Here is a 25,492-nt window from a genome sequence, read left to right on the forward strand (position 1 = left end):
GTCTTGATGGAAATATCCAGCCCAACATTCCTTTCCCAGACAAGAGGGAGGCAGGTATGCCTTTGGAAGCCCACGAGAAAGAACTTTTCTCTATTCAGGGCAACTCACAGGTAGACTACCTCTATACATGGATGCTCTTGAATTTAGTTGCCATTGCGGACAGGTTGGCAGAGAGACCTTTCTCGGATCACAAACCTGCCTATTTGGTTAAAGTGCCAAAACAAACCTCTGAGCGATTGGTCATCGCTGCCGTGCCTTGTGGCAGGGAGTTCCATAAGTGAATGACGTGTTGTGTGCAGGAGAGACTTCCTTCTGTTGGTATCTCTGGGCAATGCGCAATTCTCATGACAGGAAGATCTCTTCCCTCTCTTTGAGCCATTCAGGATGTTTACCACTAAATAGAAGGACCGGACGAGCAAACAGAGAATGGCGTGTATGTAAAGATGAGCCAGTCTATGCAATAAAAAGGACGGGATGTGTGAATTCTGCCAAGGTGGTTCTCTCCCCCTGCCTAACAAAGATCACCCATTCTGCTCTGCTGTTAAAAGAGAAGGAACTCTCTTCCCACCCCTTGGCACAGGGAAGGCAGTCTGCACATGATCAGAGGCTAGGGCGGATCTGCTATAACTCTAATGAAGTTCCAGGGTTCCTAATCTCAGATCAGCCCCCAAAATTGACTGTAGTCCAGGCTGCTTAAAAATTTCGAGCCTACCGTATGAGCAGGGATTTTCTTTAAAAAAATAATTATATTAACATCCTGGGGAAATTCAATATAAAATAATAGTTACATTAAAAGGTTATTAAAGTATCATGTAGGCTAGCGGGAAGCAAAAATAACAGTCAAATTAAGGATGTTTAATTCTAGATGGGGGGGGGTGCTTTACTGTAAAATTTCCTGTTTTAAAAAATGAAATAATCCTTATTTTTTTAAAAAAAAAATTAGAAGTTTTTAAAAAGGAGAAATGATTGAGAAGACCCCCAAAATTTCTGGTGATTTGTCGTAGGATAACGCGGTACAATAAATGTAACAGTGGCTGCCCAGATCTTGTTTCTGCTTGCAAAGGGCCCCCCATTAAAGTTGATATTTCTTCTTCCTAGCATTGTCCCAATAATAAGAACATAAGAACACTGGAAAGCCCCCACCCCCCCTGATGGCTTCCTGCCTTCATATCTAATTGCAGAGACTGAGCAACACAGCTAATAGCAAGCCCCATCTCTCAGCAAGCCCCACCTCTCAGAAACCTGGGGCAAGCACACAGCCAGGACAAAGAGAAAAAAAGAAAACCAGAGCTCACTTAGCCCTTTCTGCCCCACTCCTCCACTGCTACTCCTCTTCGCTGCAGGGTCTGCTGCGCAGATTTTTAAACGCCACTTCTCTCGATCGAGCACGTCGTCTGGTTGCAGGCATGTCACTTTCAGATTTGCATTGACGGTATCTTGCCATGGTTGCTTTGGCCGTCCTCGTAGCCGCCGACCAGTAACCTCAATGCGATCGGCGATGCTGGCGGCAGTGTCCGAGGCTGCTCGTCAGACACGGCCGAACCAGCGCAGACGCCTCTCTCTCATTTTTGCCTCGATGGGCATGATGCCAAATCGTTTTCGGACCATGTCACTGGCGATGGGGTCGAGGAGGGATGCACTCAGTGTCCAGCGAGTCATGCGCGTCTCCGTAACATGAAGTCGTTTTTCAGCGGCTTTCGTTACGGGCCAGCACTTCGACCCATAGAGCGCTATGGAGTGAACCATGGTCTCGTAGACATTAAAGTTGACATTTCACAGCCCCCAAAAATGTTTGCCAGTTAAGGTGCACCTATTCTTCAGCTGCCAGCTATAGAGCAAGATATTCCCAGTTCAATTCTCACTGCAGACATAAGGTTGGGCCCGGGAGGAGGGGCTTTCCTCAGGATGCCAACCTCCAGGGGAGGCCTGGCGGACTTTCAGAATTACCATTGATTTCTAGGCGGCAGAGATCAGTTCCCCGAGAGAAAATGGTGGGTGGATTTGGAGGGCGGACTGCAGGGAATCATACCCCACTGAGAATCCTCCTCTGCCCAAATGCTGCCCTCCTCCCGGTCCATCCCCCGAATCACCAAGAATTTTCCAGTCTAGAGTTGGTGACCCTGCCCAACACAAGGGTCCGCTCCAGCCCCTTGGGGGAAGTGATCTGCACTCCAGGGGACAACAACGTTGACCTGGGGGAGGGACACCCAACCTGTAAACTCTTCAATGATGCCCTCTTAGGCAATCTGTTCTCGTTCATCCTTTCCCCCTATCTACAATAGGGTACTCATAATGTCAGACTACCTCGCAGGGCTGATGTGGAGATTACTGCAACCATGGGCACAAAGCACGTCTGTTAAGCTGCCCGTAGCGAGGTGCGACTTTTTTTTGCAGGGGGAAAAACATGGATTGGGTTGATTTGAAAGGCTCGTTCTCTCTCTCTCTCCGACGTGCTCCCTCATTTTGGATCCTGAAAGCAGATTAGAACTGGATAGAGAAGCCAAGCAAAAAATGGTGGCGGAGAGACAGAGAGCTACAGAATGTTCAGGAGCAGTCTACCTTTGAGTGCCAAAGGTTGGTGTACGAAGGAAGAGGGCCGGCTGGTTTGTGTGAGCTATTGGGGGTCATCCGGCTGGCCTCTGCCACAGATAGGAAACTGGACTAGATCCAGCACGACAAGACTCATATTGTGAGATCGGGCCACCTAGCAGAATGGAGCCTCCAGCTTCAGAGGCAGTCTACCTCTGAATCAGGGCTGGTTGGGGGGGCAAGCAGTGAGATGAGGCTTTTGCTGTCCCTGCCTGGATTGTGAGGGTCCCGGGTTGCCTTGGCTGGGACGGGATGCTGGGCGGCCAGAACTCTCCTTTCAATAGAGCAGCAGTGGCGTAGTGGCTAAGAGCAGTGGCTAAGAGCAGGTGCACTCTGATCTGGAGGAACCGGGTTTGATTCCCAGCTCTGCCGCTTGAGTTGTGGAGGAATTCAGATTAGCCTGTGCACTCCCAACACACGCCAGCTGGGTGACCTTGGGCTAGTCACAGCTTCTTGGAGCTCTCTCAGCCCCACCCACCTCTTAGGTTGTTTGTTGTGAGGGGGGAAGGGCAAGAAGATTGTAAGCCCCTTTGAGTCTCCTGCAGGAGAGAAAGGGGGGATATAAATCCAAACTCCTCCTCCTCCTCCTCCTCCTCCTCCTCCTCCTCCTCTTCTTCTTCTTCTTCTTCTTCTTCTTCAATAGAGCCAGGATAGGCTGCGTGCCAGCTGCCTCCCTTGGTTTTGCTGATTTGGGCAAACAAAACCAATCCTCCTGCCTGTCAGGCCGGCGTTGCCAAGGGAGTGATGTGTGTTCCTTTGCTGGGCGTGCCGCTCGACCGCAAACCTGGGCTCAGCTGCCTGCCTGCTGGGGACGAACACGGTTGGCTCAGGGACGCAGAGATGGCCGGAGCCTGAGGAATCCACTTGCCCTGCCGGGGGGCCTGCGCTTTGGTCTCCCTGGCCCTCATTTCAAGTCGGGCCAAATTTGCCCTGAAGGTAATTGTGGCTTGTTTGCGAGAGGACGGCCTCTTCCGAGCAGTGCCAGGGACGGAACTGGGCAGCTTATCTGAAGGTGGCGTTTAAATTTCTAGCCTGCCCTTCACGGGAAGGGTTGTTCAAGGGCTTTCAAAATGGGCATTAGCAGACTACCAATCCCTTCCTGCACCACAAGGCTATGTGCTTTCCTGGTGCTCTGCCAGGGAGAAACCCAACCGGTAGAGCTCCCCACTGAAGGAGGAACTCTTCTCTGGCCACTTCCGCACATGCAGAATAATGCACTTTCAATCCACTTTCACAATTGTTTGTGAGTAGATTTTGCTATTCCACTGTGTAGAATAGCAAAATCCACTTGCAAACAATTGTGGAAGTGGATTGAAAGTGCGTTATTCTGCATGTGCGGATGGGGCCTTTTGTTCCACTGTTAGAAGGTCAACAAACCATTGAATCTGTTAGCTCCCATTTTTCACTTATATTTGCTTCCATCAATCAGGACAGTTAAATCATGGGATATCAATAAAATCCGTGAACAGCTGTTCAAAAAGGATGCCCTCCAACATACTGTAGGAGCAACTAGCGTGAAAATGTCAATCTGGTATCCTAAAGTCAAGAAAAACAAAATTTATTCCTGATACTTAGCTGAGTAGTGGCATAGTGGCTAAGAGCAGGTGCACTCTGATCTGGAGGAACCGGGTTCGATTCCCAGCTCTGCCGCCTGAGCTGTGGAGGCTTATCTGGGGAATTCAGATTAGCCTATGCACTCCCACACATGCCAGCTGGGTGACCTTGGGCTAGTCACAGCTTTTCGGAGCTCTCTCAGCCCCACCCACCTCACAGGGTGTTTGTTGTGAGGGGGGAAGGGCAAGGAGATTGTAAGCCCCTTTGAGTCTCCTATAGGAGAGAAAGGGGGGGATATAAATCCAAACTCTTCTTCTTCTTCTTCTTCTTCTTCTTCTTCTTCTTCTTCTTCTTCTTCTTCTTCTTCTTCTTCTTCTTCTTCTTATTATTATTATTATTATTATTATTATTATTATTATTATTATTATTATTATTATTCTCGAGAACTCCTCCTCCTCCTCCTCCTCCTCCTTTTAAAAAGGCATTTTCTAGCGTTTGCATCCAATCCTTTCCTGCCAAATATCTCCTTGGTAGATGACAAAAGTTCCCAAGGGAACAGCTTCTCTGCCCGAAAACCTAGCCCATTATATCTCACATTGCCCCCTCTAGGTTGTTCTACGTGGTAAATACCTCGATCAAATTTTATCTGAAGTTATTGGATCCTGATGACGACAAGTTGCGATTTTGGGGGGCTGGTGGTTTTTCCCAAGGTCATTGTTAAGGCTGCTAAAGATTTAATTTCATTTTGATGCTCAACGGCCTAGTGCTGAAGGTGTAGGTTTGAGGGTGGATGTTTGGTGTAGAAGAAACTGGAAGTCTATATGAAAGAAGTACTTTATCATTTAGGGAATTTTGGGTGTTTTAGAAACCGTTTTAAAGGGGGAAGCTGGTTGTCGACCAACATTTTGAAGCTGGGTTGCAAATGCAAACTGGGATGCTGGAATTGTATAATTTTAGATAGTTATAAATATCGTTCTAGTGTATCCAGGGGATCTCTATGGATCACGCTGTTTTTTGTGATTCTGATGGCCTATAGCTGACAATAAATTATTATTACTGCTACACTACAGGGGCATAGCTACCAGAGGGACATGGGGGTCAACTGATCACGGGCGCCACCTAATAGATCATGTGGGGGACACAAAATCTCACGCCCCCCCCCCACATGATCAAGCCAGGATTCTGCAGGATTCTGCAGGTACCCTCTGCCAGGAGGCCGTGCCTGTCTTGCTCCAGGGGCACCCATGGCTTGCCAAGTCATTGGGACCCAGGTTTGAGGGGCGCAGGGGGGGACGCTGGAACAGGTGATGTCCTGGGCGCCATGTTTGTTTGTTTGTTTGTTTGTTTGTTTGTTTGTTTGTTTGTTTTGTTTTGTTACCGTTACCGTTTCGTTACCGTTTAAGATTCGATTACGATTACCATTGAATTCCCCGATTTAGTTGGATTACCGATTCCCGGATTGGATTGGTGCAATTAGATTCCGTTCGATTAAGACAACTTATGAACGCCTCATCCCGAAGAGTCTCGAAGCGCGACTCCCAACGGCGGCTGTTCTTCAAGACAGCAAATCAAACAACATAAAACTTAAACCTGTAACCAATTAAAACTTGAGCTGCAGTTACACACCACTAATATAAATTAAACAACAAAAGTTTCAGGTAATTTCAGGTAAAAAGGGCAGCAAGGATCAAGAGGTGGAGCAAATGCGCCTTGAACCTGATGGCACTCCATAGAGAGGTGGTCTTGATAGGTCTTGGTGTCCTTTGACCTTGCAGGGGGACGAGGAGCCAGGAAAAGCCAGCGGGCCTGGAGCAGAGTGGAGAGACGGTCAATATCAAGGACATGGAGCTGAAGGAGGAATGGCAAGACGATGAGTTCCCCAGGTAAGCAAAAGCCGGAGACCGTTGGAGGAGTCCCGGCAGATCAGAGCAAGGATGCCTAGTTCTGGCCAGAGGGCCTGCAGCAGGGGCACAAAGGCCCCTCTCTGTTGTGGTCCAATAATTCAGAGATATACTGCCTCTGGTCATGGAGGCTTTGTTTTGTCAAAGTTGACACTGAGGAATCTCTCCCCCATGCCAGTAGGAGATAACTCAGGATGGGAAAAACCAACTCTCAACTCGTGATTTAAACCTCTGAATCTCAGTGCCAGGATTTCTAACCTAGCAGATCCCTGGCTACGTAAATCTCTTATTTAATAATGTTCTGTGTCCAGACATGAAAGATTAATTTAATATGGGCAAGTTATAAGTTTATATAATGTCTGGGGAAATTGAAATATGTTCAGAATTGAATATCTCTGAGACTTTGTTTTCTTTATGTGATTTTTTAAATTATAATCTTTTAAAAACTTTAATAAAGAAATGTATTTTAAAAAATAAATCTCTACTGGAGATTTCGGGGAAAATTTAAAATCAATAAAATGGCAGTATCTTGTGGCTGGCTAAACACATGTAAAATTGCTTCAACAGAGTAACGATCATTTAATATGAACACAACTTTACAACAATTAAAACTATGTCAGCGGCTGTGGCTATAGCACAACACAGATATACAGATTTTCAGTGCCTTCCGGAAAGGCACTTGGAACCAGAGGTGGGATCCAGCAGGTTCTCACAGGTTCCTGAGAGTAGGTTACTAATTATTTGTGTGTGCCGAGAGGGGGGTTACTAATTGGTGATTTTGCCACGTGATTTTGACCTTAGTTACGCCCCTCCTCTCAGCAGTAGCGTGCAGAACTTGAAGCAATCTAGCAGTAGGTGCACCGGCGTGCGTGGCAGCCTGCGCCTGCGTGCATTCGTTTCCCGCCCAAGGACTGGCACAGCGGCTGCGTGCATTCGTTTCCCACCCAAGGACTGCCACAGCCCCGCCCAGGAAGGCCCGCCCCTGGAATACCCAGCTACGCCCCCGTCATGCCCCGCCCAGCCCCATTGGCGCTACACCACAGTTTGAATCCCACCCCCATGGGAACCTGTTACTAAAATTTTTGGATCCCACCACTGCTCAAAACAATAACGGATACCAACAGTGCCTGGCAATAAAAAGGGGGAAAGTCCAAAAAATTATTTAGAAGCTTGGGCTGCTTCTTCCCCATCTGTTTTCTGGTGGCCGCAACAGCTGCTGTAGGTCTTAGAATTTGCACTGAATCGGGGCTCACCTGTAACGCATCAATCACAACGTCCAGGAAAAGAGCGCCATGATTATATATTCATAGATATGAAACTCTAACAATATGCACCACTGTGCTTTCGGTGACAAAATGGATAATGGAATGCAATTTCAAATGCACACTCAGTGATATCCAACAACATAACATTGGAACGATAATAACAATGTAAGGAAATGATCAATTCCCTCAGAGGAGATCTGGGCCTTTCCTCTCCTGCTGCGGGCCAGATTGACTGGGCGGGGGCGGGGGGGGGGGCTCTTGATATAATATATGAGCAAACTCATACATTTGACATGATAGCCGTGTTTAAATATTTGAAGGGATGCCATGTCGAAGAGGGAGCAAGCTTGTTTTCTGCTCCTCAAAGACTAGGACACGGAGTAATAGATTCAAGGTGCAGGAAAAGAGATTCCACCTAAACATTTGGAAGAACTTCCTGACCGTCAGGGCTGTTCGACAGAGGAATTCACTGGAGAGCGGTGGAGGTTTTTAAACAGAGGCTGGATGAACATATGTCCGGAGTAAGGCTGGATGAACCTTCTTCGGAGATTTTTAAACAGAGGCTGGATGAACGTATGTCGGGAGTACTTTGATTGTGTGTTCCTGCATTGCAGGGGGTTGGACTTGATGGCCCTGGTGGCAGAGGTGGGATCCAACCAGTTCTCACCACTTCTCTAGAAGTGGTTACTAATTCTGAGTGCCGAGAAGGGGTTACTAAAGCAACCTCCCTGCCCAATAGGGACTGGAGGTGCGTGTGTGCTGCGGCACCACTGTTTGAATCCTACCACCATCAGAACCTGTTATTAAAATTTTTGGATCCCACCACTTGATAAATTAGATGGGTGGGCTCAGAAATGGCAAATGCAGTTCAATGTAGCAAAATGTAAAGTGATGCACATAGGGGCAAAAAATCCAAACTTCACATACACGCTACAGGGGTCAGTGCTATCAGTCACAGACCAGGAAAGGGATTTAGGCGTCTTAGTTGATAGTTCCATGGGAGATAGAAAAAGGGCAGAGAAGGGCAACAAGGATGATTGAGGGACTGGAGCACCTTCCCTATGAGGAGAGGCTGCAGCGTTTGGGACTCTTTAGTTTGGAGAGGAGGCGGCTGAGGGGGGATATGATTGAAGTCTACAAAATTATGCATGGGGTAGAAAATGTTGACAGAGAGACATTTTTCTCTCTTTCTCACAGTACTAGAACCAGGGGACATTCATTGAAAATGCTGGGGGGAAGAATTAGGACTAATAAAAGGAAACACTTCTTCACTCAACGTGTGATTGGTGTTTGGAATATGCTGCCACAGGAGGTGGTGATGGCCACTAACCTTTATAGCTTTAAAAGGGGCTTGGACAGATTGATGGAGGAGAAGTCGATTTATGGCTACCAATCTTGATCCTCTTTGATCTGAGATTGCAAATGCCTTAACAGACCAGGTGATCGGGAGCAACAGCCGCAGAAGGCCATTGCATTCACATCCTACATGTGAGCTCCCAAAGGCACCTGGTGGGCCACTGCGAGTAGCAGAGAGCTGGACTAGATGGACCTTGGTCTGATCCAGCTGGCTTGTTCTTATGTTCTTATGTTCTTATGTTCACTGCCTGGTGGTCTCTCCCAACTCTGTGATTTCCTGAAACTTACCAGGCAGGGGTGGAGCGAGGGGGAACTGTGCCCCGGGCATGCGTGTGTCCTGCACCCCTGCCCACCCAGCACCGGAACCCCCCCCCCGGAACCCCCACGCCATGCCCATGCACGGTGCACGCCCAGGGCAAGATACCGCACCCTGGGTGCTATGCCGCTGGATCCAGGAGGGCTGTTCTGATGTTCTTTTGCCATGAAGACTAAAGGGAGCCTCCACATTTAGAGGCAGTCAACTGAATCCCACATCAGGGGAAGGCCTTGGCCTCCATGTCCTGTTGTTGGACCTCCAGAGGAACTGGTTGGCCACTATGAGGCTGGATGCTGGACTAGATGGGCCCTCACTGATCTGATCCAGCAGGGCTCTTCTGATGTTCTTATGGGTTTGAGGTTTTTGCTCAAAACAATTCAATATTCCCTTAGCACATAACGATAGCCTATCTGCATACGGTTCTCTGAGCATCAAAGTTGTCAGAAAATCAAGAAGACGACCAAACAAAGTGATGGTCTTTGCTGGAGAGGCCATGAAGAGGCCGGGTCTTTCTTCCATATGTGGTGGACTACCCTGTTTCCCTGAATATAAGACATCCCCTGAAAATAAGACGTAGTAGAGGTTTTGCTGAAGTGCGAAATATAAGGCATCCCCTGAAAATAAGACATAGCACATCTTTGGGAGCAAAAATTAATATAAGACACTGTCTTATTTTTGTGGAAACATGGTAGTAAAATTTTTTTAGAAGTATTGGATAGGAGTACACATGAAAATGCAAAAATGATTAAAACTTCCCCTTACTGCTAAAATGATGCTACTCGGTATCTTACCAGAAAATCTCCCAAGGTGGCTCAACGAACTATGTTGCCGCTTATTAATTGCAGCAGGAGTAATAAATGCTTCTTGTTGGAAATCCGATATGGATCTTAATACAGCACTCTGGGAAGATAAAATCAGAGAATATGCTATAATGGCTACATTAACAAACCTTGTAAATAGACAGCCAAAACATGAATTTGCTGAGAAATGGGAACTTTTATTTCTTATCGGAAGCCGAATCGATTAAGTAAAAATAACAACTGTAAGATTATTCACTTGGTAATGATTAAGATATAAGAGATTGATTAGTAATGATGTAGCAGAGCCCACAGGTAGAAGGTAGTGAATTTTAAGATTTTGTAATAGTTTCTCTGATGATACTAGATTTGTTATTTTCAGATCCAATGTGTTATAGCTATAGCTATAAAGTTATGGGTAGATGTATTACGGTACTTTCTTCTGTTTTGTCTTTGTTTTGAAAGTTTCATATTTCTCTATTTTGTCTGTCAATTATACTGCGAAAATTAATTTTAAAATTACTTTTTAAAAAAGTTGTCAGAAAATAGGAGAAATCAGTGCTGAACCTGGACTCATGGGCTAGATCTCGGATTTGGCTATTGCCTCGAAAGCAAATTGAGAAACGAGTCCCTCTGGTGGTCAGTTGTAATTCCTGGGGTTTTCATCTGGAAAGGCCAAATGGCATCAAATAGGAGTGAGGCTTTCTCAGTGACAGCCCTGGAACTTTGGAACTCCTTGCCACATGCAATTGGCACCGCACTTGCTGACTTACCATTGCTTTGGGGAGATTTGTTTGTTTCGTGAGGCCATTTGGCTGGATCCCAAACATCCGTTCCACTAATGGCAGTAAGGATCTTCAAGAAAGGACCATTTCTACCTGAGCAGGTCCAATCCACAGGAACCAGTCCCTTCCAGTGGCCTACCTGTCCCCTTGGAGAACTGCTGTGTGATGTAATGGTGTCATTGTTTGGATGCTTTTAACATCCTGGAAATTTTATTACAGAGACTGTTTTTTTTTTTACATTCATTGCCATCTAAAGTCCAAATCAAAAGCGGTTTAAACATTTCCCTGAGAAATAAAACCCAGCAGCTGGCCCACAAAACCCAAATTCTGCCTCCCTGCTGGCAACCTAACTGCTAGATCATACTGCCTCTTTAGCACCAACAGGGGTTTTTTTTTTAGGAGCCCCATGCTGTCCCTGGATCATTGATCTTCCCTCCTTCCTTGGCAGGCCCCTTCCAGAAGAGATCTGCGAAGAGGACTTTGAAGACTGCAGTTTAGACAGCCCAGGTAAGGCCCGGGATGTGGCTGAGGGATGTTGCCAACTCCAGGTGCGGGAATTCCTGGAGATTTGGGGTCAGAGCTTTGAGAAGGCTACATTTTGGAGAGACGATAGGAGCTTAGCAGGGCTGTGGGGCTGGGGAGTCCCATCCCCAAAGCTGCTATTTCCTCCCGGGGAACTGATCTCTATGAGGCAGCGTGGTGTAGTGGTTAAGAGCAGGTGCATTCTAATCTGGAGAACCGGGTTGTTTCCCTGCTCTGCCACTTGAGCTGTGGAGGCTTATCTGGGAAACAAGATCAGATGACTATAATCCTTGCTATCCGATTTCTGGAATTGAATTCCTTCAGGATGGTTCCTCCTCCTGGGGGTAGAGGTGTCTCCAAAACAGGTGGGAAAATTATGGCCCAGAAGGGAGATGCATCCGGCCCGTTGGATCTTGTCGTCTGGCCCTTCAGCTACTGAATATTTTGTCAGGAGCACAGGGCTGTTAGCTTAGTGTTGACTCACGGGCTGGTGCACCTGGAAAACAGTCAAAACTGCTCAAGGCGGCCTTAAGAACCCTTCAGAGGCGAAGAGAAGGTTGTGTCTGGATCTTGGCCCACTTTGGATCGCTTCAAGATGGAATTTGGCTCCAGCAGTTGCGTAGTGGTTAAGAGGAGTGCACTCTAATCTGGAGAACCAGGTTTGATCCCCCGCTCTGCCACTTGAGCTGTGGAGACTTATCTAGGGAATCAGGTTAGCCTGTGCACTCCAACACATGCCTGCTGGGTGACCTTGGGCTAGTCACAGCTTTTCGGAGCTCTCTCAGCCCCACCCACCTCACGGGGTGTTTGTTGTGGGTGGGGAAGGGAAAGGAGATTGTAAGCCCCTTTGAGCCTCCTTATAGGAGAGAAAGGGGGGCATAAATCCAAATTCCTCCTCCTTTCTCGGCCCCGCCTACCTCACAAGGTGTCTGTTGTGGGGAGAGGAAGGGAAAAGAGCTTGTAAGCCACCTTGAGCCTCCTTACAGAAGAGAAAGGTGGGGTATAAATCCAAACTCCTGCTCCTGCTCCTGCTCCTGCTCCTGCTCTTCTTCTTCTTCTTCTTCTTCTTCTTCTTCTTCTTCTTCTTCTTCTTCTTCTTCTTCTTCTTCTTCTTCTTCTTCTTCTTCTTCTTCTTCTTCTTCTTCTTCTTCTTCTTCTTCTTCTGAGAAATGGGGCCTGGATCTTCCAGAAGACAAGGCACACAACCAGCTAGTAAGAGCCCATTTTTGGGTCACAAACCTGAAGATTTCTAGAGGCTGAGACTCCTATCTACTTTGCAAGGTAGCTCAACAGAACCTCAGCGTATAGAGGCAGATTATCTCTAAATACCAGAACGGTGCCTCTTTTGTTTCCTGTGTGTACACGTCTTGGAGGCAGCTTGTTTACTGGTGATGTAGGATACAGGATGTCAGAGACGTAGACCATTCCTGGAGTTCCATGCACAGAGCGGCATGCCAGAGTGCTCACAGAACACCAAATGCCAGCGTAAGGCATGATTAAGATCTGGAGCTCCTGACACAGGGTGTTATTACTGGCCCAACAGCCATGCACCAGGTGTGGGGGGGTGGCGTTCTTGTTTCCTTCTCTGGCGGGCAGAGGCGTATCTAGGGAAAATGTAGCCCAGTGCAAAATCTGAGTTTTACACACACACACACACACACACCATATGGGCGGCCGCCCTCCCTCACCACAACCAAACAACTTTTTTTGCACCAGGTCTTGAAGTCAGTGTATGGACCCGGGGAAAAGGTAGAGGGGTGTGGAAGGCAATTTTCCGGGGGCGGGCTCCACATGACTAAATGGCCGCAGCACAGGGGCATTTGGCCCCATATGTCCCCCTTGGCAGTACGCCCCTGCTGGCAGTGGTGGGATCCAAAAATGTTAGTAACAGGTTCCCATGGTGGTGGGATTCAAACAGTGGCGTAGCGCCAATGGGGCTGGGCGGAGCACGACAGGGGCGTGGCCGGGCATTCTGGGGCCGGGGCATTCCTGGGTGGGGCTGTGGCAAGGACGCAGGTCCTTGGGCGGGAAACGAATGCATGCAGGCGCAGGCTGCCACGCATGCCGGTGCAACTCCTGCTAGACTGCTTCAAGTTCTGCGCGCTACTGCTGAGAGGAGGGGCATAACTAAGGCAAAAATCACGTGGCAAAATCACCAATTAGTAACCCCCCTCTCGGCACACACAAATAACTAGCAACCTACTCTCGGGAACCTGTGAGAACCTACTGGATCCCACCTCTGCCTGCTGGTGAGGGCTTTTGCAATGGTACAGGAGATGAAACAGAGTGGATCCCAGTGGTGAATAATTTGGGCAGGTGATTTAAATTATTCATGGGGATGGAATGACATCTCCAATCAGGCTGTGCAAAAATCAGCATGTATGATATAATCTAATTAACACAGATTTAAGAGGCATTAAATTATTGGGGGGGCTTTTAAAAATACAGTGGTTATTATTTATAATTTCTAGCGGAATTAATGATCTGCTCGCTACTTAATTAAATGAGCCCTGAACTGGATGACCCCAGCTGTCCTAACCTGGTCAGGTCCCAGAAGCTAAGCAGGGTTGGTGTTAGATCTCGACCCTTGAAGCAATAAACGGACTCTGTATTGTTGATCAGTAGCGTTTATTGATTGCACATAGGGGCAAAAAATCCAAACTTCACCATCAGAACCTGTTATTAAAATTTTTGGATCCCACCACTTGATAAATTAGATGGGTGGGCTCAGAAATGGCAAATGCAGTTCAATGTAGCAAAATGTAAAGTGATGCACATAGGGGCAAAAAATCCAAACTTCACATACACGCTACAGGGGTCAGTGCTATCAGTCACAGACCAGGTAAGGGATTTGGGCGTCTTAGTTGATAGTTCCATGGGAATGTCAACTCAATGCATGGCAGCTGTGAAAAAGGCAAACTCTATGCTGGGGATAATTAGGAAAGGAATTGATAATAAAACTGCAAAGATTGTCATGCCCTTATATAAAGCAGTGGTGCGACCGCACTTGGAGTACTGTGTTCAGTTGTGGTCGCCACATCTCAAAAAGGATATTGAGGAGATAGAAAAAGTGCAGAGAAGGGCAACAAGGATGACTGAGGGACTGGAGCACCTTCCCCATGAGGAGAGGCTGCAGCATTTAGGACTCTTTAGTTTGGAGAGGAGACGTCTGAGGGGGGATATGATTGAAGTCTACAAAATTATGCATGGGGTAGAAAATGTTGACAGAGAGACATTTTTCTCTCTTTCTCACAATACTAGAACCAGGGGGCATCCATTGAAAATGCTGGGGGGAAAAATTAGGACTAATAGAAGGAAACACTTCTTCACGCAACGTGTGATTGGTGTTTGGAATATGTTGCCACAGGAGGTGGTGATGGCAACTAACCTGGATAGCTTTAAAAAGGGCTTGGACAGATTTATGGAGGAGAAGTCGATCTATGGCTACCAATCTTGATCCTCCTTGATCTGGGGTTCCAAATGCCTTAGCAGACCAGGTGCTCAGAAGCAGCTTTTAGCAGCAGCAGAAGGCCATTGCTGCCTCCACCATGTGAGCTCCGAAACTTTTCGGTAGGGCCACTGTGAGTAGCAGAGAGCTGGACTAGATGGACTCTGGTCTGATCCAGCAGGCTCGTTCTTATGTTCTTATGTCTTCCCCCACCTCTGTCTTTTCCACAGCTGTTGCCCCCAGTACTCTGGAGCTGTGTGGCCGCCGGCGAATGAAGAAACGCCTGCCCGCCCCGGATCTCAGCGAGGACTTGTCGAAGTCCAGCGAGTTCCCGTCACACACCCCGGATGGCAGCCTGGACATCAACGTGGACGATCTCGAAACACCATCTGACAGTGAGCTGCAGGAGGGCTCTGAGAACGGGCATGAGTACGAGTGGGAAGGTGAGGGTCCAAGGAAAAACCCGTCCGGAGGGGTACCCGCTGTGGGATCGAGTACCTGTTGGGGTGTGGGGTGCTGATGAAAACATTTGTTCGCAAGGGTAGCTGCTTCGAGGAGGAAATCTGGTTTTCATTCTCACACCTCATCTGACAGAGAACGCCACCCTCCAAAAGGAAGTTGGGTTCCTGGATACACAGGTGGGGAGTACCAGAAGCCTCCCACAATGCCTGAGCAGTCTGATCTTCTCGAACCTTTTTTTTTGAGTCCACGGACAGCTTTGGATTTGTCACACATCATGGTGGGCACAACCACAAAATGGCTACCATAAAATGGCTGGTGAACCTAAAAGAAAGTCGCCCCAAAACATGACATTCAGGCTACATAGTCATTAGGAATTTCTCTCCCAGGCTGGCCCTAGACAAATCTGAAAGTGACTCTTGACTGTTCTGTTGAAGAGCTTCTGTTAAAAAACACAGATGTCATGCTCTTGGAAAAAGTAGCAAAATTTCTTTTACAAGTGACAGAACTTTCTAAGTAATGTATACTAAGTAATGTATACATAGTCTTCCTGTCTGTACTTGGAATGTACTCTTGATTTGTATTTCAAAAATGTCTGGCAATGCTCTCTAGAACCTATTTTAAATGCCAAATAAAGGTTGTTGTTGTTGTTGTTGATACAACAAACTGGGTTTGATTCCCCACTCCTCCACCTAAGTGCCAGAGGCTTATCTGGTGAACCAGATGTGTTTCTGCACTCCTATGATCCTGCTGGGTGACCTGGGGCTAGTCACAGTCCTCTCGAAACTCTCTCAGCCCCACCTACCTCCCAAGGTGTCTGTTGTGGGGAGAGGAAGGGAAAAGAGCTTGTAAGCCCCTTTGAGTCTCCTTACAGGAGAGAAATGTGGGGTATAAATCCAAACTCTTCTTCTTCTATTGCTGCAAGAAAGATGCCTGTAGCCATTCATTGACCTAATATTGGAAGTTTAGGAACATTATCAGAAAGAGATGATTCTTTGCCCTTTCCTTGGTGAAATGGGGGTCTCAATCCAAGAATGAGGTGGACTAGATGAGCTTGATGGTTTCTTCCATGATTTTACAACTCTATGATTTCTCATTCTCAGATGACCTCCCCAGGGCCCAGCGGCTGGACAGCAGCCTGTCTGAGAAATTTTGCTCCGACCGAGTGGTGGACTTCCAGAGCCAGGACGGGCGGATGTGGCGGATCTTCCGGTTGGACGAGAGGGAAGAGAAAGTGGACTTGGGTGCCATCGGGCCCTACAAGAAGGTCATCTCCCATGGAGGTACTGGCAGAGTCTTTGTTGGTGGTCTTTGATTTTGGGATCATGCTTTCAAAGAGTATCTGTGTTCAGTGTATTGTCAAAGGCTTTCATGGCCGGATGCAACTGGTTGTGGTGGGTTTTCCGGGCTGTGTGGCCGTGGTCTGGTGGATCTTGTTCCTAACGTTTCTCCTGCATCTGCTTGGCTCCCAGTACTTAAAAACGGACTGATTACCCCACCCATAATACAATGCACTCAACCACACCTTTGCATAGCAAGTACCACCCAAACACTTACTGATTGGTTCCCCACCCTGGGACACAGACAATATACCCCACTAAACTTTCCCTTCTCACTAGACACAGTGTGAAACAGACTTTTCTCTGTGATACACCTCTGAAGATGCCAGCCACAGATGCAGGCGAAACGTTGGGAACAAGATCTACCAAACCACGGCCAAACAACCCGGAAAAACCCACCACAACCAGTATCTGTGTTGATCTCTAGTAGAATGGCCAGACTGAAGTCCAGACACACCTTAGAATCCAACCAGATTTTGGGGGCAGGAGCATTTCAGAACCAAAGCTCCTGAAAGCAGCTCTGAAAAACTCGTGCTCCTAAAATCTGGCTCGTCTCTAAGATGCTTCTGGTCTTGAGTCAGGTCTGTTCCTGGGATACAGTGGAGGAGGAGGAGGAGGAGGAGAAGCAGAATCATATCTAGGGGGAAGGGGGGGTCTCAAGCTCCATGTGCCACACTATGTGCCACCCCCACCCCCCAACTGCCCCCCAGTTGGCAGCGTTCCATTTGGGAATGCAGTTGAAGGCCAGCAAGCCCTGTCTGCAATCTCCACATGGAGGTTGCAAATCGGGATGAGCCCCACTTGTTGGCTTTCAAGTGTGCCCCGCCCAGCAGGGGCAGGACGCAGCTGTGTGTGTGTGGGGGGCGGGGGCGTTTTAGGTAGGTATGCTCCGTGAAGAAGAAGAAGAAGAAGAAAGAAGAAGAAGAAAGAAGAAGAAGAAGAAGAAGAAGAAGAAGAAGAAGAAGAAGAAGAAGAAGAAGAAGAAGAAGAAGAAGAAGAAGAAGAAGAAGAAGAAGAAGAAGAAGAAGACGACGACGACGACGACGACGACGACGACGACGACGAGTTTGGATTTATACCCCCACCTTTCTCTCCTGTAGGAGACTCAAGGTGGCATACAAGCTCCTTTCCCTTCCTCTCGCCACCACAGACACCTGGAGTGGTAGGTGGGGCTGAGAGAGCTCTTATAGAGGACTGTGACTAGCCCAAGAAGAAATTCCCACAGGAAAGCTTCACTCACCACAAAGATGCAAGAAGGTTAAAATTCCACTTGCTGGGGAAGTCCCAGGGTAGACGAAGGCAGCATATGAATCTTTTCAAATAAACTTGATGCCAAGGAGATCAGAGAGTGGTCGTCTTTTACAGAAGGGGGAATTTTCCACTGGGTGCAACTGACTTCCGAAAATCTTGGTGGCTCAGCCGAGACGATTTTCTGGCACAGGTCTGGCCAAGGGAGGGGGTCACAACCTGTGTCCCAAGTCAAGCAGCTCTACTAGCACTTGCCTTGTTCCTGACCACTCCAGGGCAGTGGTTCCTGCTAAGCCAGTGGTTCTAAACCTGGGGGTCGGGACACTTTTGGGGGTCCAACAACCCTTTCACAAAGGTCACCTAAGACTCTCTGCATCAGTGTTCTCCATCTGTAAAATGGGTAAATGTTAGGGTTGGTGGTCACCACAATATGAGGAACTGTACTAAAGGGTCGTGGCATTAGGAAGGTTGAGAACCACTGCCACAGGGTATGTGGGGGGAAAGTAGATGCTGGGGCCCCTCCCTCCCTTAACCCCAACCCTAATTCTTCCCATAGGGTATGTGGGGAAAATCCAGAGACTGGGCCCCCTCCCTCCCTTAACCCTAACCCTAATTCTTCCCATACGAGATGTGGGGAAAAACCAGATGCTGGGGCCCCTGCCACCCTTAACCCTAACCCTAATTGTTCCTATAGGACAGTGGTTCTCAACCTGTGGGTCAGGACCCCTTTGGGGGTCGAACGACCCTTTCACAAAGGTCACCTAAAGCTCTCTGCATCAGTGTTCTCCATCTGTAAAATGGATCAATGTTAGGGTTGGGGGTCACCACAACATGAGGAACTGTATTAAAGGGTCACGGCATTAGGAAGGTTGAGAACCACTGTGCTAAGCCAAAGAGCCACATTGACCCAGGGAGGGGCTGGGTGGTTGAGCATCTGCTTGGCACGCAGAAGGTCCTGAGTTCAATCCCCGGCAGCATCTCCAGTTTAAATGACCAGGCAGTAAGTGAGGTGAAAGGCCTCTCTCTGAGACCCTGGACTGCAGCTGCCGGCCTGAGCAGACAATACTGACCTTGACTCAAACAGAAGGCAAACTTGACGTGTGTCCCCAACTTTTCTCCCCCAGGTTACCATGGGGAAGGCCTGCATGCCATCATTCTGTTTGCCGCTTGCTACTTACCGGAGAGCTCCGTCCCCAATTACCCATATGTCATGGAGAACCTCTTCAGGTGAGCATCATGCCACGTTCGGGACACTTTTGGTGGCATGAACTTGGAGCATGAGAGGCTGGGCTGGTTCTCTTCCACTGGTACCCCTTTTATTCCCATGGAGAGCCACTTCCTACGAGATGTATTGTTTAGTGCTGTCTTAAATGTAGCTTGGTCTATGAGTCAGCGAAAGACAAATGGAAGGCAGAGATGGGAGCGGGCAACTCTTAACAGAGAGCCAATATACCCATTAGAAGCCTTAAAGAACTGTTGGATGTTGATTGAACTTACTGATATACCGAGGAAGACGCACGAAAAACGTTCTATACGCGCGAGACGTTTTTATGTAGAACCTACAGAATTGGAATATGGACTATATGGAACTGAAGCTTTGTTTCTGACCAAAGAATTGAATGGACTAAGTGATTATTTAGGTTTAGTTTTAAGAGTTGGAAGACTTACGCTGTATCTTTAAGAACTTTGTCAGAGAAATAAGGAAATGTAAATACAAATAGAAGTGTTAAGTTGTTTAATTATGTGTAAGATCAATATATAAGATTGGACACAGCCAGAGTGCAACGTGTGTATTTTTGAGTTTATTTGGGCTAACGTTGACATTGCACTCTTGAAGATAGTGGTGATTGTTTAGTAGCATCTTCATTTTTTGCTTGCCGATAAGGGTACCAGTCCTCCGGGCCTCCGTCTATCCTGCAAAGGGGCTCAGCCATTTGAAAATGTGGAGAAATGGGCTCCTCCCCTCCCCCCCTTCTCCTCTTCTCCAATCAGGTATCATAGATTTGGAAGACTTAAAAGTTGCCAGAGGGACATCAGGAAGAGCTACCTGACCTAGGGGGAAAAGATATCTTGACCCAGCCTGACCAGGTCAAAAGAGGGTGGGGCCAGGGAACTGATAAAAGTACTTGGAGCAGAGAGGTGCGGTCTCTTCCCTTTCTCTTTCTGCTGGGTCACTGAAGGGAGCAGACCTCTTTTCGGGGCTGTGCAGAGAGCAGTCGTTTTTGAACCATGTGCTCATCCAGGGAGCTCACTCAGCCTGCCAGGCAAGGGGAACTCTTGGAGAATTGCAGCCTTCTAAGCTTTAAGGGCCTTCCCTATTTTCAACAACTGCTAGGGTGTGTTTAGAGAGAGGGACAGAGGATTTGCGTTTAGATCTCCTTTGCTTTGGAAACCTTTGCTCAATCTGGGTCAGTATCAATGAATCAACAGATGCAAGGTTGAAGCTAATATGAAATGTTAATATTGCACAGCCCCCAATTATGGCTGCTAGAATGAGAATCTGATCTGATGAAGACTGCTTGAAAACGGCTAGAATAAGCACATTCCGTTCATATTCCGCACAGACGGATTCGTTTGATTCTCTGATACTCCGTAGATTGACTCAATACAAGAGGACATTGTTTCGTCACGTTGAAAGCAAATAAGGAACGGGCAATACTGCGTACGAACGCTGATTCCTACAGCTAAAACTTGTTATAGTTATAAACTTTGTTCTTGAAGATATTGAATACGTATAAGGTTGTTGTATAGCATCATTGTTGCACTCGTTCTGTTGTATATATGCACTTTATTGTTTGATGCACATTTTTGAGCACATATAAAGCGGTGGATGCAATCTGGGTCAGTGCCAAAATATACTTGCGACCATTTTATTTTTAATAAATACTTTTTAAACCTCAGATATGGGGAACAGTTTTCTGTACCACGAATGCCCCACCGTTTTGGATGCGCTATCTAAATAGGAAAGGGGAGGAAGGCTGGCGGCTGGCAAACATCTTTTCCTCTGGGACTTCCAATCTGCCCTGTGGAACCCAGGAGAGGGGAACCAGGGGAAACTGAGGCTAGGCCTCATGGTTGGAAAGGAAGTTGGGGAGTCCTGACCTTCCCCAGCGGTTGAAGTTCCTCAAATGGTCAGGTGGTGGCAGCGGTTTACCCAGAGAGAAAGCTAGCCCTCCCCAGGAAAAGTTGGCAATCCCTGGGAGAGTGCAGAGAGTGGAATAGGGCAAAGTCAGCCCGTTCCGCCACAGAAACCCTTGATTCACCTGCTGTGTGTCTCCCTCCCTCTCTCCCGCCAGCTACATCAGCAGTACCCTGGAATTGATGGTGGCCGAAAACTACACATTGGTGTGTCTGAACGGGGGCACTTCTCGCAGCCAGATCCCTCCCTTTGCGTGGATCCGACAGTGTTACCAGACCATTGACAGGAGGTAAGAAGGGCGAGAGAGAGAGAGAGAGTTAAAAGAAAATGGAGGCACTCAACCAAGTTGGGGGTTCTCCACTGGACAGCCAGCGTCATCAGAGGCGTACAGTTACCCATGTCGCCGGGCACATGCCTTTTGGTCACGTGGGGGGGGGGGACACAAGGCACCCCTGTGACTGTGACCAAAAGGCATGCGCCCCAGCTGCACGCCACTGAGCCCCTCCCCCACCTCCCTGCCGGCCAGCTCAGGGAGGGGCTCAACCCCCGAGCCACGCTCCTGAGCACGGGAGGGGAGCACTTGGAGTAGGGATTGACTCCGGGCGCCATTTCCCCCTCCCCCTGATATGCCTCTGCGCATCATATAGTGGTTAGAATATCGGGGTATATCTGGGAGACATAGGTTCGAATCCCCACTCCACCATGAAAGTTTGCTGGGAGACTTTGGGCCAGTCACGGACTCTCAACTTCATGATTAGGATAAAATGAGTAGGAAAAAATGGAGAGACAGAAAATGAAGCACAGAACCAGTCCTGATGACCTGGTTAATGGGGTAGAAGTGGTAGGATCCTTAGGTGGGAGTGACCCTGTTCTCCTGGAGTTTGTTATACAGTGAGAAGGGGATGCCAACCATAGTCAGACACAGATTCTAGACCAGGGGTATGCAACCTGCGGATCTCCAGATGTTCATGGACTGCAAATTGGCCATGCTGGCAGGGGCTGATGGGATTTGTAGTCTATGAACATCTGGAGAGCTGCAGGTTGCAGACCCCTGGTCTAGACTTTAAGAATGTTCATTTCAGTGAACATAGGAAACTACTGGGTATGATCCCATGGTTAAAAATGCTAAAAGAGAAGGGAGTGCAGGATGGATGGGAGTTTCTTAAAAGCGAGATCTCGAAGGCACAATTTCAAACAGCTCCAGTAAGGAGGAAAAATGGGAGGTGTCTAAGAAAATGTCTAAGGTGTTTAAGGATGGATGTCTAAGGATGTCTAAGGATGGATGTCTAAAAGACCTTTTAACTGAGCTGAGATTTAAAAGGGACATGTACAAGAAATGGGAAAAGGGGGACACGACCAAAGTGGAATTCAAACAAAAAGCCAGGACTTGTAGGGAGAAAGTCAGAAAAGCTAAAGCTCAGAATGAGCTCAGGCTTGCCAGAGAGGTTAAAAACAATAAAAACAATTTAAATTTTTTTTCTTTTGTTTTGTTTTGTCCGTAGCAAAAGGAAGAAAAAGGATATGATAGAGCACAGGTGCCAAACTCGCGGCCCTCCAGATGTTATGAACTACAGTTCCCATCATCCCCTGCCAGCATGATGCTGGCAGGGGATGATGGAACTGTAGTCCATGACATCTGGAGGGCCTCGAGTCTGACACCTATGTGATAGAGTAATGGAGAAACCAAACCAGTTCACCAGATAAGAATCTGCAGCTCGCGTGCAGGAGTGGGGAATCAAACCCGGTTCTCCAGATTAAAGTCCTCCACTCTTAACCACGTGCAATTAATGCTGTATTGTTTAGAAAAGAGCAGTGAAGGTTTATTTTCTGGACAACTTGCCAGGTGCAGGGTCCTGAAACGCACCCAAAGGGGAGTTGCTTGCGGTGGTCTGCCATCCAAGTGCAAGCCATTATCGACCCTGCTTAGCTGCTGAGCTCTCACCAGAACAGGCTAGCCGGCGCCTTCCAGGTCAGGACAACAAGTTGCTGCCTAAAGCCGGGAATGCGCTAAGTGCTGTCTGGCATTTCAAAGTAGGGCTGATTGCTCACTGAAATATTGCCCATGTCTCAGACAGTTGACATCAGCTGGATTTTAGACCCTTTGGCATGTGACCCAAACTATATAACTTCAGATGTACATAGAACCATAGAGCTGGAAGAGACCCCCAGGGCCTTCAAGTCCAACCCCCTGCAGTGCAGGAACACACAATCAAAGCACTCCTGACAGACGGCCATCCAGGCTCTGTTTTGAAACCTCCAAAGGAGGAGACTCCACCACACTCCGAGATAGTGCATTCCACCGTCGAACAGCCCTTACTGTCTGGAAGTGTTTCCTGACGTTTAGGTGGAATCTCTTTTCCTTCACCTTGAACCCATGACTCCTGGTCCTTGTCTCTGGAGCAGCAGAAAACAAGCTTGCTCCCTCACCAACGTGACATCCCTTCAGATATCTAAACAGGACTATCATGTCACCTCTTCACCTTCTCTTCACCAAACTAAACATCCCCAGCTCCCTAATTCTGTCACTAAGATGTAACACGTGCTCACTAACATGTAAGCAATGGCTGTCTCACTGGCCAATAGCTAATCGATAGATCAGATCACAAACGGTGACTTCAGCAACTTTTTAACAAACAGTTAACCCTTTTATAATTGAATTGTGACAGACACCTGCAAAACCCCCACAGCAAGTGATCCACTAAGACTTGAAATATACAAATCAGTATAAGTAGATGGAAATATGAATAAATAAGCTTGCCACAGACAGGGATAAATATCTTCAGAACCTTAATAAGAAATAATAAGAATAACTAAAATCAGATATTCAAACATACATAAGTATATTTATATATACATATGCTTTGAGTTGCGTTATTTTGTTTGCTTTACAGCTACACTGTTTTCGTTTACTTATTTTAAAAGAATTTTAAACATAGGGGCGCTGTGTGGTTTCCGGGCTGTATGGCCGTGTTCTAGCAGCATTCTCTCCTGACGTTTCGCCTGCATCTGTGGCTGGCATCTTCAGAGGATCTGGTAGATCTTCAGAGGAACTTTAAACATTCATTCCATTTTTGTCTCTGAAACGAGCATTGTTTCCACCGGCTTGCTCAAACCAAGTCATTTTAGTTTTCAATTAACCTGAGGTCACCGACTAGATCCTTGTGCACAAAAAAACCCTGTGGCAGGGAGTTCCGCAAGTTAACGGTGCCTTTATATCTTTCTGGCAGACTCCGGAAGAACTTGAAAGCTTTGATTCTGGTACATGCCACCTGGTATGTCAAAGCGCTGATGGCTGTGCTCAGACCATTCATCAGGTATTTGTGTTATATGTTTACTTCATTTGCACTCCCAGTGCCTCCGGGGTTGGGGCAGGAGGAAAGGCGTATAATTATGGGATGCCAAACACTGTGCCTTGATATTTATCAGCAAGTGTTATAGTCAGAAGCGTAGCTCTGTGTTTTCCGCCCCCACCCCACGGCGCCCTGCCCCCCTGACTCTCCCCCTTACCTTAGTTCAGCTGGGAGAAGTGGCCTGTTCCCTTCGGGCTGAAAACGGCCTGGTGGGAACTACACTTCCCAGGAGACCCTGGGTCTCGCAAGGTCTCCTGGGAAGTGTAGTTCCCACGAGGCCATTTTCAGCCTGAAGAGAACAGACTGCTTCTCCAGCCTGCACTGTTTCACTAAGGTAAATGTGGGGGGGGGGGGTGCTGGGGGTGAGTGGGAGGTGGGCTATTCCCCCCAGGCATGCGCCCGATGCAACACGCACCCCCCGTTTCCTGGTAGCTCCGCCTCTGGTTACAGTTGCTGAAGATCTGTGTTCAGTTCTGGTCGCCACATCTCAAAAAGGATATCGAAGAGATAGAAAAAGTGCAGAGAAGGGCAACGAGGATGATTGAGGGACTGGAGCACCTTCCTTATGAGGAGAGGCTGCAGCGTTTGGGACTCTTTAGTTTGGAGAGGAGACGTCTGAGGGGGCATATGACTGAAGTCTATAAAATTATGCATGGGGTAGAAAATGTGGACAGAGAGAAATTTTTCTCTCTTTCTCACAATACTAGAACCAGGGGGCATTAGTTGCTTGAAAAATGCTGGGGAAGAATTGCAGGACTAATAAAAGGAAAACACTTCTTCCACGCAACGTGTGATTGGTGTTTGGAATATGCTGCCACAGGAGGTGGTGGTGATGGGCCACTAACCCTGAATAGCTTTAAAAGGGGCTTGGACAGATTTGTATATGGACGAGAAGTCGATCTGTGGCTACCAATCTTGATCCTCTTTGATCTGAGGTTGCAAATGCCTTAGCAGACCAGGTGCTCAGGAGCAACAGCCGCAGAAGGCCATTGCTTTCACGTCCTGCAAGTGAGCTCCCAAAGGCACCTGGTGGGCCACTGCGAGTAGCAGAGAGCTGGACTAGATGGACTCTGGTCTGATCCAGCAGGTTAGTTCTTATGTTCTTATGTTCTTATCTCCTGTGATTACAACTGTAACCAGTATGCAAAGGAAAATGGCCACTTTGGAGGATGGACTAGGGCACTGGATCCCCACCCAAAAACCCACCCTCCTCTGGTTCCACCCCCAAAATCTCTAGGAATTTCCCAACCTGGTGCTGTCAATCTTACTGACTCTGCTTTTTCTCTCGCTGCCCTCTTGGGCTTTTCCAGTTCCAAGTTCAGCCAGAAGGTCCAGTTTGTCAACAGCCTGGAAGAGCTGGGCCAGATCATCCCCTTGGGTCAAGCACACATCCCCGACTGCGTCCGCCAGTGAGTTCAGCTGA

At 47.7% G+C, this 25,492-nt stretch overlaps 1 protein-coding gene across 2 annotated transcripts in view; it reads left to right on the forward strand.

The window, feature by feature from the left end:
• The window catches only part of BNIPL (BCL2 interacting protein like), a 31,890-nt gene that overhangs the window by 4,096 nt on the left and 2,302 nt on the right, over positions 1-25,492 (forward strand). Inside the window, exons 1-9 of one of the 2 annotated variants that reach the window (XM_048504530.1) lie at positions 3,387-3,525; positions 5,919-6,026; positions 11,012-11,070; positions 14,764-14,976; positions 16,096-16,275; positions 18,705-18,807; positions 20,877-21,008; positions 23,947-24,033; positions 25,380-25,478. In XM_048504530.1, the coding sequence (XP_048360487.1) occupies positions 5,986-6,026; positions 11,012-11,070; positions 14,764-14,976; positions 16,096-16,275; positions 18,705-18,807; positions 20,877-21,008; positions 23,947-24,033; positions 25,380-25,478 (914 nt within the window). In that variant the 5' untranslated portion in view covers positions 3,387-3,525; positions 5,919-5,985. Of the gene's footprint in view, positions 1-3,386; positions 3,526-5,918; positions 6,027-11,011; positions 11,071-14,763; positions 14,977-16,095; positions 16,276-18,704; positions 18,808-20,876; positions 21,009-23,946; positions 24,034-25,379; positions 25,479-25,492 lie in introns of those variants that run through there. The other variant, XM_048504455.1, reaches the window with a different exon arrangement.

The sequence above is a fragment of the Sphaerodactylus townsendi genome, linkage group LG01, assembly GCF_021028975.2.
Source record: "Sphaerodactylus townsendi isolate TG3544 linkage group LG01, MPM_Stown_v2.3, whole genome shotgun sequence".
Lineage (NCBI taxonomy): Eukaryota > Metazoa > Chordata > Lepidosauria > Squamata > Sphaerodactylidae > Sphaerodactylus > Sphaerodactylus townsendi.